The following is a 10,472-nucleotide window of genomic DNA, read 5'->3' as shown; positions in this document are numbered from 1 at the left end:
GTTAGCGCAGGGTCACATGATGCCTGTGAGCGGTCAGTGATAGCGCCACTCACAGGCAGTATCAGCAGCGCAAGGTAATTAGAAAGAAGCTTCTATTTATCAGTAAAACACACTGGCATTTTTTTTTATAAGTACCGGACAACCCCTTTAAGTCTCACCAACTCTACTGGTGCAACATGTGAGCACTTTGGGGTCCCAATACCAGAGGTGCAGGGCCAAATTTTACCAGGACCTTGTAGAGTGTGAACACGAAGTCTAAGTCCCCTAACAGTAATTTCATGCCAAACAGTCAGAACAGTGACAGCAGACAAGCTGTTCCTTAGAGACCACGCACTATTCCCCCTCACACACAGCAGCGCCGCACCGCGGCCTCCAGCCCGCAGCCCACACTGCACCGCGCTCACACGGCTCAGGAATGATGCATGATGGGCAATGTAGTCTCTCCGTGTAAGACGCGATAGCTACTCTTTGGACACGAAAACTACACTTCCCAGAATGCAATGGTCCGCAGAATAATGGCCGCGAGCTGGGAATATGTTTAGCTGGTGTTTGCTTCTGCTCTCTACAAGTCGGGTAGGTGACGGGCGGGTGAGTGTGCTGTGTGGCCCTGTGCTGTGCGGGGGAACCTGAATGACCTAATAAAGCATAGTGGGGCCAAGAACCTTAGGCCATTTCTACATGGGAGAGCGCTGCTCTGGAGGATTAAATAAAAGTAAGATGTAGTGCAGCCCTGATGACAGCAGTGGTGTAAGTCTGTGCTCCATTATCAGATTGCGAAGGTCTGATACATAATGTCTTCTGCACTTATTGTCGTGCTGAGTGCTGCAGTACAGTGGTCAAAAAATAAAATTCCAGGAGAGCGGAAAAAGTCCGACTTCTGAAGGGTGATACGGGGCCGCGATACGGAGGCGCGACACGGGGCCGCGATACGGAGGCGTGATGCAGCAGTGTAATACAAGGTTGCGATCACAAGCTTTTTGAAAGCCAAAAGGGAGATCAAGATGTTGAAAGTGAATTTCTTAGGACAGTTTCGCTTCCCCATGTATAAGGGTATGTGCACACATTGAGTATTATCTGGTCTTTCTGCACTAAAAATGCGTCTCTTGGCAGGAAAAGCCTGCGTAAAATACATGCTTATTTGATGCGTTTTTTTATGCTTTTTGCTTGAATGAAAACAATGAAAGAATTAAGATGCTACAAATTGATAAAACACATTGATGGTTAAAATTGGAAGGAAAAAATAAGCAGCTTGTGCATGAGATTTCAGAAATCCCCCCCCCCCCCCCAAAAAAAAACCACACGGAAAAAATGCTGCAAATACTTGACGTGTGCACAAGCCCTAAACTGTGATTCCTGCCCTGAGCTCAGCGGCCTCATATGTGACTGTTGTGTTTTGGTCAGAAGAGCCACGGACGGTCCACACATCGCGGTCTATATTTGGACTGTGAATATCTTCTTCTAGCCAGTACATTACTAGTAATATGTGATGAATGGTCGTACACCTACGTAGTGCAGAAATCACTATGTGTCACATGGCTTCTATTGTAAGGAATGATCTACACGGTCCTTAGGAGTGTGTTCACACACATCGGATTAGTTGCAGAAAAGATAAAGCGCTTATCTAGAGAAATCTGCACCAAATAATGCCGATTTTGGTGTCAATATTTTTTTCTAAAGATTTCTCTATGTAAAATAGATTAACATCTTAAAATAATAATGATAATAAAATAAAAACCACACTACCTTCCCTGGCAAGTATGGTAAGTACTTGCCTTCCAACCAATCTCTACACCCGTCCATCTTATCCATTCTGCTGCCATTGTATTACACTGTGGATTTTCTGCCTGATTATCTGAACAGAAAATCATCAATTCTTGGTAGTGTGAACGTAGCCTAAATCATAATACATCTACAAATGATAGCAGGAAAGTACTGTCAGTTCTAATGTAACCAACTACGTCACAATGGCCTAATTCAGACATCAATGGTGTTTTTGTAGGGCAAAAACGTTTTGATTTTCATCAGTGTTTGGTCCGTGTGTCAGTTTTCAACATAAGGCTGTGTGCCCACGATGCGTTTTTTAAGCGTTTCCGCAGCAGCAAAAACGCAGAAACATTTAAACGCATGGTAGAAGGGCAGCAATGTTCCCCAATGATAATCCGCATGTGCTTTGCACATGCTGTGGAAATTTCCGCTGCGGAATATCATTGCGGAAAAAAACGCAGCACTACCGATTATTTTGCGGAAGTGCTGCGTTTTCGCCGCCATTGACTTGCATTAGAACATGTGCATTCCGCTTCACTAGATAAGGACATGCGGAATACATGCGTTTCAATGTGCAGATGGTATCCGGGTCTGGAGGAGAGGAGACTCTCCTCCGGACCCGGGTACCATAGAAACTGTGAAAAAAAGAATAAAGTAAAAAATAAATGTTATATTTACCTTCTGACGGCCCCCGCTCTCCTTCTCTTCACTTGCCGTCCGCTCGCGATGTACTGAAGGACCTGTGCTGACGTCATAGTCATGTGACGGGTCACGCGATGCTGACGTCGGCAGGTCCTTCAGTGTACCGCGATCTGCCGGCAAGTGAGAACGGAGGGAAGCAAGACTCCGGGGGCCATCGGAAGGTAAGTATAGATTTATTTTTTTACCATTCTTTACGGTCACTCTATATAAATCCATGCCGGTTGCATGGATTTATATAGTGTGACCAAGTTGACAAGCACTTTCCAAGTGATGCTAAAATCGCTTGGAAAGCTCTTGTCAACCCGCATGCGGAAATGCATGTGAAGAACGCTTCACTTCCGCTTGTCCCTGGCAGGAAAAACACATGTACAATCCGCATGTGTTTTTTCTGCCAGGGGAGATGCAGAAACGCTCAGGAAAAATCCAGAGCATTTCTGCATCGTGGGCACATAGCCTCAGTGTTTCATCAGTCACTTTCTTAATTGCAAAAAAAAAAAGCAAAACTTCCTGACCATTATAATGTTAAAGACGCACGGAGGTGCCATCAGTCTGTGATTCTCACGGACCCACTGACTTATACTTGGGATTTTGATCCGTAACTCAGATCAAAATTGGACGTGTCTCCCGTGATTTTTTTCGTGGTTACATGACCTGTGAAAAAACACAGACATGCGAATAACTCTATAGACTATAATGAGTAAATGTTCTACCCATGAAAAATGAGGCCTTAATCCTTAGGTTTCGTCCCTTGGACTTGACGAGTGCTGTAGCCATTTTTGTTCTAGCCGTCCTGTGGTTTTAGCAACTCTGTGGAATCTATAGATCAGGGATGGGGAAACGGTAGGCCGTTTACGGCCCTTGATGACCTTTTATACAGCCCCCGGGCAGATTACCGGGGACCACAGTGCTTGGGCTGGTTGCTGTGTTTTGACTGCCGCTGGCCCATTCATTTCTTTTTGCTATACTGAACACTGAAGCACGTGCAATGAATGTGAGGACGTACTTCATGGGCGGAATTAACGCGCAATTTGTATGGCCCCAGAAGGATGGTATAAATATCCAAATGGCCCCAAAATTCCCCACCACTGCTATAGACATATAAAATATGCTTCACTAGGGATGCACATACACTATAATGTATTTCAGTTGCTGGTTTTCTGTACAGATAAATCCGATTCTGTTCGTACGGACTTGTGACTGCTGCAGCGATGAGGCGTGGTTTATCGATGCGGCCACAGATTGGCTGTTGTGGTCACATGATATCCCCACCAGAAAATAAGGTTTGGAGAACATAGTCGTAGATCCAACTTAAAAACATCTGGATGGACTGTTGTCACATATCAATAACACGTTACACGTTCCAGATTTGATGCCTCTGTATTTGAATCAGGATTTTATTTTGGATGGGGTTTTCTTACACATTTTTCTATATTTGTTGCTTTTTCTACAGCTAATTATGTCTCTTTCATCTTCACATATTGATTGATGCTCACCATGAAGCCTGTTCAACTATTAGGCAGAAACTGCAAAAGACTAGTAAATGTCTTGCCTCAACAACTCTACTTGCCGGTTTTCTTGTCCACATCATGTAGTTTCCTTAGCAGGAAGAAAAAGGTAAATGGTTATGAAGATGTCAACCAGCAAAAATATGCAGATTTAGTGCGGACAGTAACCACCTCCAAGACCAGTTCTCAGACCCCAGAGAGGATATTTGAAGAAGACAGTTTCTTGTACGGTAAAGTGTTGAAGTCAAAGGATCCATCCCAAGGATCTGAGCCAAAGGTCCTTCAGAATCGTGTCCCATTGGCCAATCCCAATAAAGTGCTTTTGTCTGTGGTGAACACAGATCCCAACATCCCGGTGAAAATCGGCCTCCCAGGCAAAAGTCAAATGACCAATGGTAGATTGCCAAGTGTCACCCGAATCCTTCAGCAGACCATGCCCATGGAGCAGGCATTTTATTTGGAAAGGTGGAAACAAAGGATGATCATGGAGCTGGGAGAGGAAGGCTTCATAGAGTACACAGCAGGTATACATACATATATTGGATTATTTTGGGTAATGACACTCTTTTTAGCTTTAATTTGTCTAGAATAGTTCTTGTAGGCTACATTGACCTCTGATGGCCAGAAGGGAGGTTTCTTATATTGAGTATGTAGTTAAAGGATTGTTTCTGGATTAAATATTGCTGGCCTAACCTTAGGGCAGAGTCAAATGGCCATATAAATCTGAGCGAGACCTGAATGCAGTTCATGGACTGGATTAAATTTATTTCTTGAACTTTTAGTAAAAAAATAATAAAGTGGCCAACCCCCTTAAGTATTTGGAGCTGGTATGTATATACTGCATGTATCTTAATTATCTGTTTAATTCTTTCCAAGCCGTATTCTCACAGGGAAAGCTCTTCCATGCTCAGATAGAGGATCTGCTTTTGTCCGAGGAACAGTATACCCAGAAGCCGGAGGATACTGACGCACTGGTGGGATATATGAACAGTGTGGAGCACGTGCTGTCAGATGTTGGAGGGGTCAGGACTCTGGAAAGCGCCGTCGTTCATTCAGTGCTGCAGTACTCGGGCTTTGTAGACTGTGTGGCTAAATATCGGTGAGACATCTGTTCCATTATTTTTGCATATATTAGTATAAGCTGGCTATTGTACAGTCTGCTGAAGGATCATGTATGACTTTTCACCAGGTTTTAAAAGTAATTTTTTTTTATGCAGCAGATATGACACAGGCCATGACACCAAGAGCAGAGCCCTACATGTATATTATTCCACATGGTTTTCTTGGGCCTGATATGCAATATATTAGACATTTTGACTTCATGTCTTGCAGCAGTAGAATTGACAATAAAGCCCTCCCATTTTAGCAAGGCTGTGGCAAGACTGGGCATGTTTAAATCCATCTGCTCAGTTCCCCTCTCCTCTGAATTCTATCGTTGGGGGGCAGCGCAGAGGCCTTGACCACATTGGTTGTTGGCCAGTCACATCGAAATCAGCTTCTCTGCACTAAATTGTGTATAGACTGCTTAAGGGGGGGGTTTTATTGCAGAAAACCTCTGTTGCAGAGAGCAGCATGTGTTGTTGTTTTTTTTTGTTCTTTTTGTCTCCAATAACCCCCCACGACAGCACCACAGGAGGAGCTTTAGTTGCCCCTCTTAGGTCCACCACTGAGTCTCCGCTGATCCCGGTATGTGTTATTGTGTGCAGCCGTGACATTGACAGCGCAGCAGGTAATCAAAAAGCTCAGTGGCCCTGAGCGACTTGTCCTGCCTTCTCGGGCACTGAGCTCACTAATTGGCTGCAGCGCTGCTGACATGATGTTAGCGCTGCAGACAGTAGCTGACATCGGGAGCAGCTGTGGCGATTCAGAACTTCAGTACAAGTTTTATGGGTATTTGAGATCGAAATGCATCAATATACATAGTCTTAGTCTCCTTACTGATTTCACCCTGTGCCATATTCTCTTGATTGGCCGCTTCTCATTTTAGTAAGGACCCAGGAGCATCATTTTCAAAACTCAACTCAACAATCTTTTAGATAATTCTGGTCCTGAGAGTGGGGGAGCATTTATGTACATGAGCACCCGGCTTCTCGGAGGTGAAGGGTCATCATGATTCAGAGCAACAATCTGTAGTATACTTTTCCAGTGCAGTTTAGAGGAAGCAGAATGCCGGTTGCTATCATTAAAGATATTGATTCTTTATTGCAGGGGAAAGTTGTGTGTGATAGACTGGAAAACCTCCGAAAAACAGAAAGCTCACTTAAAGAACACCTTTGATAATCCACTGCAGGTAGCTGCCTATATCGGAGCAATAAATCATGACCGTAATTATAACTTTCAAGTAAGTGAGTTGGAATGTTAGACATGTGTTTTTTATGTACAGTGTTAATAAAACAATGCTGTCAACTATGGATTTATCATAAGTTCACATATTTGATTCGTGGAATGTTGGAAACTAAAAACTTAGAATTACCTGGGATGCCGCCTAAATAGCAAATCCTAAATAGAGTATTGTTAGCATTTCTTGGTTTTATCAGTAGAAGCGTTCAAATAGAGCGGCGCAACCTGGAAAAGTTAAAGGGGTTGTCCAGTGAAAACTTGATAGGTGATAACTTGCTGATATGTGGGGGTCCGCCCACTTCAACATGTGCTGATCAGCATAACGGGGAATTTTTATCCCCGTTATAAAATGCAGCATCAGGTCAGATGCACACCCTCGTTCCATTCATTCTCTATGGAGCTGCCAGCAAAAGCCTTGTGCACCGTTCAGTAGCCCCATAGGCAATCAATGGTTAAGCATGTGCACTATTCTAACAGGAGTAAAAGTTCCCTGTTCTGATGATCTTAGTAGGTACAGTAGTCTGTACCCACTGATCAGTGGGTTATTCCCAGAGAAATCCTTCAACGGGAACCTGTCATATGAGAAAAAGCTTTTAAGCTGCAGATATGGGGTTAATTTGCAGGTTAATAGCGTTCTGAAGCCTTGCGGCTGCTGCACTGAGAGCCCCACTTCCTGGAGGAAATAACTTTTTAATCCTCCCGGCAGCTTTATGCTTTCAGTCATAGAGGCACGGCTTCTGTCACTGTTCAGTATTCAGTGAGCGGCAGCTGTAGCCGCACTCCGGCACTGACTGACAACCGGCTCAGCAGTGCATCAGTGCAGAGCCTGCTGTCAGTCAGTGCCGGGGACTGAAGCCGCGCCTCTATGACTGAAAGCCTGAGTCTGCCAACGAGGAATAAAGTTAATTTCCTCCTCGCAGCAGACGCATGACTTCAGAAAGTGATTAACCTGCAGATTAACACCATATCTGTAGGTTAATAGCAGTTTTTCACATGACAGGTTCTCTTTAATATTACCTTTACTAGCTGCCATCCAACAAGTATGTTGTACACCATCATTGTGCAGCCTAAAACACCACTCCACATGGGCTAGTTTCTAATGGTGAGTGCACTGTTACTGGAGGCCACTGATGAATGTGTCTGGCCACATGCCCATCTGTCAGTGGTCAGGTTCCAGGGGTGAGTTATGGGGCATCACTTTTGTAATGATGAGATTGTCACTGCTATAGCAATCACATTATATAAACCACTAGATTAAATTTATGCTTCTTGGACTTAACATAATAAAATAATGGAAAATGGCCAACCCCCTTTGTTTTGGAGCTCGATCCAGTACTGGCTAAATGTATTCTGCCCTGAACTTAAATCACTATAAATATTTAATAGAAAGGTTATATGTGACCTCTTTTGTTTTACAGGTTGATTGCGGACTTATAGTCATTGCTTATAAAGATGGCTCCCCTGCTCATGCCCATTTTATGGACTCAGAAATATGTTTGCACTACTGGGACAAATGGCTTTTACGACTAGAAGAGTTCAAGGAGAAAAAGGAGACGCAATAACATAACTATATGGAAAGCATACTGAAATCAAAATGTTTTAATTCCTCGTATTGGACATGAATTCTGTATCAGAAAAAAGAAGTCTGTGCCTAAAATGCCAGCTGTTAATTACAATAATATCTGGATCACGAATTGGGGACAATTTCTAAACATTTCTAATGATATTCCTAACTTTTAGTAATCTTACCTGTTAATTTGTTAGTTACATATTTTTGTACATTAAAATGACCATGTTTTTAGGTGGATGTAAGGTTGTCCTTTCAGTGTAAGCCCAGTTCTTTCTACTATCATCACATATTAATATATATTTTTGTTGCAACATTGATCATTAAAGTGTATTCGCTAACATCTACTGACATGTCATAGAGAATCATAACCTCTATGACATGATCTTCGTGCTGAGAACTCCACTGATGGCAGGGAGAAGGGGCTACATAACTCGTCTCCATCATGTATATTCTGTTTAAAGGGAATCTCTCATCCCTTGGCACTTATCTGACCTCTAATATGGGCATACAGGTGATAGAAATGTAAATCCATACCTACCTTTATGTCCCATATTAGAGGTCTGGTTGCTGAGAAATGTATTTTTTATTCAATCAGGTTTCTGATGTGTTCCAGTCCTGGGGACTGGAAGAAATACCTGCCTTCTGTGTGAATTACAATGTTTCCCCCCTTTCCTGCATGTCACAGTGCCTGGATTTGGCTGCTGCAACTGCACATCACAGGGCACTGTAACTTACACTGGAGGGGGGAAACGTTGTAATTCACACAGGAGGCAGGGATTTCTTCCAATCCCCGGGCCTGCAAGCTTCAGAAACTTGTAGAAATTAGAAGACAATTCACAGCACTAAAACCTCTAATATGAGGCATACAGGTATGTATGTACATATCTATCACTTGTATGCCCCTATTAGTGATCAGATAAGTGCCAGGGGTGGTGACAGATTTCCTTTAAGCACACATATACATCACTGGAGAAAAGCGTAATGCTATAGACTTTATGAGAAAGGTGATTGGTCATTTTTATCAGATGGGCGGAGGTCCAACACCTGGTACCACCAACGATCAGCTGTTATTAGCTCTGGTGGTGGCTAGGTGTAACGTGTAACAGCTACTGCTGGGTACTGCAGATCAGCTCCTATTCTCATGATAAGGATAGGTCATCAATAGCAAATGACTGGTCAATCCCTTTAAAGATGAACATACACAATAGCCTATTAGAAAAAATATATGCAGCCAGCCTCTACCAAGAATATGAACATATCGATTTCGGATCTAATTCATGTGCCAAAAAAGAAAAAAAACATAGTTGTAAAACACTTTTGTATCCAGCCATACATCTGACACATCGAAGTATAATAAAGTACTAGTATATTTCACTACTAGCTTTTTATGTGAAGGTCACATTTTAAAAGGGACTTTCCTGGTACTTAAAAATATACAATAGACCTAGCTGTAAAAAAATAAATCTATGGAATAGACACATTAAAAGCTTAAAAAAATCTTTTTTTTGCCATTTGTTATATATAAACAATAAAACTGTAAACCTTATTGGTATAATCAAGGGAAGCGGTCAGGACCTTTTTTAACACTGAAGGGTTAATACTGGTTAAAGATCTTGAAATACGGTAAGGTATAGTCAAATCAGGAAGACAGGCCTTCTGCGTAAAAAGCAAAGTATTCACCAATTACAGAACTTTTTTAGATTAGCAACAATTTAGAAAAGACTTAGAGTATCAGTAAGGGCCAAACGCTCAGCCCTGGCATGTGAGAGCACACAGGCTCAGCCGCTGCGTGATGAATGTGACATACTGTCCTGGGTTATGTCTGATTTGGGTATTTGTCACATTTTTTAAATAAAAATTGTTGTAAACTGCACTTTATCACCGACAGACAAAATTGAATTGGCATAATGTACAATATAAATTTCCCACCAGGAAAATGTTAATTTCTTTCAACTGGAGGGATGGACGTATTTGTAATTTAGAGCTCCATGATCCCAAAAACTCTGTTTGATAGTACCAGAAAAATGAATGAGATGTCTGAAATCTCATGGAAAAGCAGCTTATTTTTTCATTGTAGATTTGAAGCAGTTTCATCTTTGCAGCATCTATACTTTGTGTTTTTCACCCATTCTAAAGAATGGGGAAAAAAATTTCATAAAAAATTCAGCAATGCGATTTTCCTGCCTAGAGACACATTTTTGGTGAATAAATGTCTACAGAAAATACTTATTCTGTGCACATGCCAGCGCCGTATCATTACCAGTAATCATTGCAGACTATGGGCTGTTAGCTTTACTAGATACTGACCCACAATTATCTTGAACAGGAGGAAGGTGCATTTACATCGGCCGACTGCAGCCATTATAACGGCTTTCCTCCGCTTTGTCATGTAACTGTATTTGATTTCCAAAGTTGCATTTACAGGCTCAATAGATTCTCATCATCGTCTCTCAATGTTCTTCTGAGTAAAGCGGATGACAATATAATCAGAACACGACCACTATTTAGCACACATCACATTCCTGCAGTGATGTGACTGACAACCGCTCCAACCGACGAGCAGAGCTGAATCCTCACATTGTATATAGTGC

The 10,472-nt window shown here is 42.3% G+C and overlaps 1 protein-coding gene across 2 annotated transcripts; it reads left to right on the top strand.

The window, feature by feature from the left end:
- The first annotated feature begins 417 nt into the window (after positions 1-417).
- Positions 418-9,635, top strand: MGME1 (mitochondrial genome maintenance exonuclease 1). 2 transcript variants are annotated; one of them, XM_073672487.1, is made up of 5 exons: positions 418-573; positions 3,917-4,495; positions 4,848-5,070; positions 6,180-6,312; positions 7,730-9,574. In XM_073672487.1, the coding sequence occupies exons 2-5, from the start codon at positions 3,952-3,954 to the stop codon at positions 7,871-7,873; spliced, it is 1,044 nt and encodes a 347-aa protein (XP_073528588.1). In that variant the 5' UTR covers positions 418-573; positions 3,917-3,951; the 3' UTR covers positions 7,874-9,574. The 2 variants fall into 2 exon arrangements, with proteins under 2 accessions (XP_073528588.1, XP_073528589.1); XM_073672488.1 differs by having other exon boundaries at positions 474-588; positions 7,730-9,635.
- Positions 9,636-10,472: the final 837 nt, after the last annotated feature.

This window comes from Phyllobates terribilis, unplaced genomic scaffold (assembly GCF_046119375.1).
Source record: "Phyllobates terribilis strain yellow unplaced genomic scaffold, ASM4611937v1 Scaffold_3__8_contigs__length_932513732, whole genome shotgun sequence".
Lineage (NCBI taxonomy): Eukaryota > Metazoa > Chordata > Amphibia > Anura > Dendrobatidae > Phyllobates > Phyllobates terribilis.
The sequence above is the reverse complement of the archived record's forward strand: the minus strand, read 5'-3'. Positions and strand labels throughout refer to the sequence as shown.

What these genes read in the sequence shown, in the direction of transcription:
- MGME1 (XM_073672488.1), top strand. Translation starts at nt 3,952, where the DNA reads ATGCTCACCATGAAGCCTGTTCAACTATTAGGCAGAAACTGCAAAAGA. An exon ending in CTTCATAGAGTACACAGCAG is followed by an intron (nt 4,496 to 4,847) that starts GTATACATACAT and finishes ATTCTTTCCAAG; the next exon opens with CCGTATTCTCACAGGGAAAG. An exon ending in GACTGTGTGGCTAAATATCG is followed by an intron (nt 5,071 to 6,179) that starts GTGAGACATCTG and finishes TCTTTATTGCAG; the next exon opens with GGGAAAGTTGTGTGTGATAG.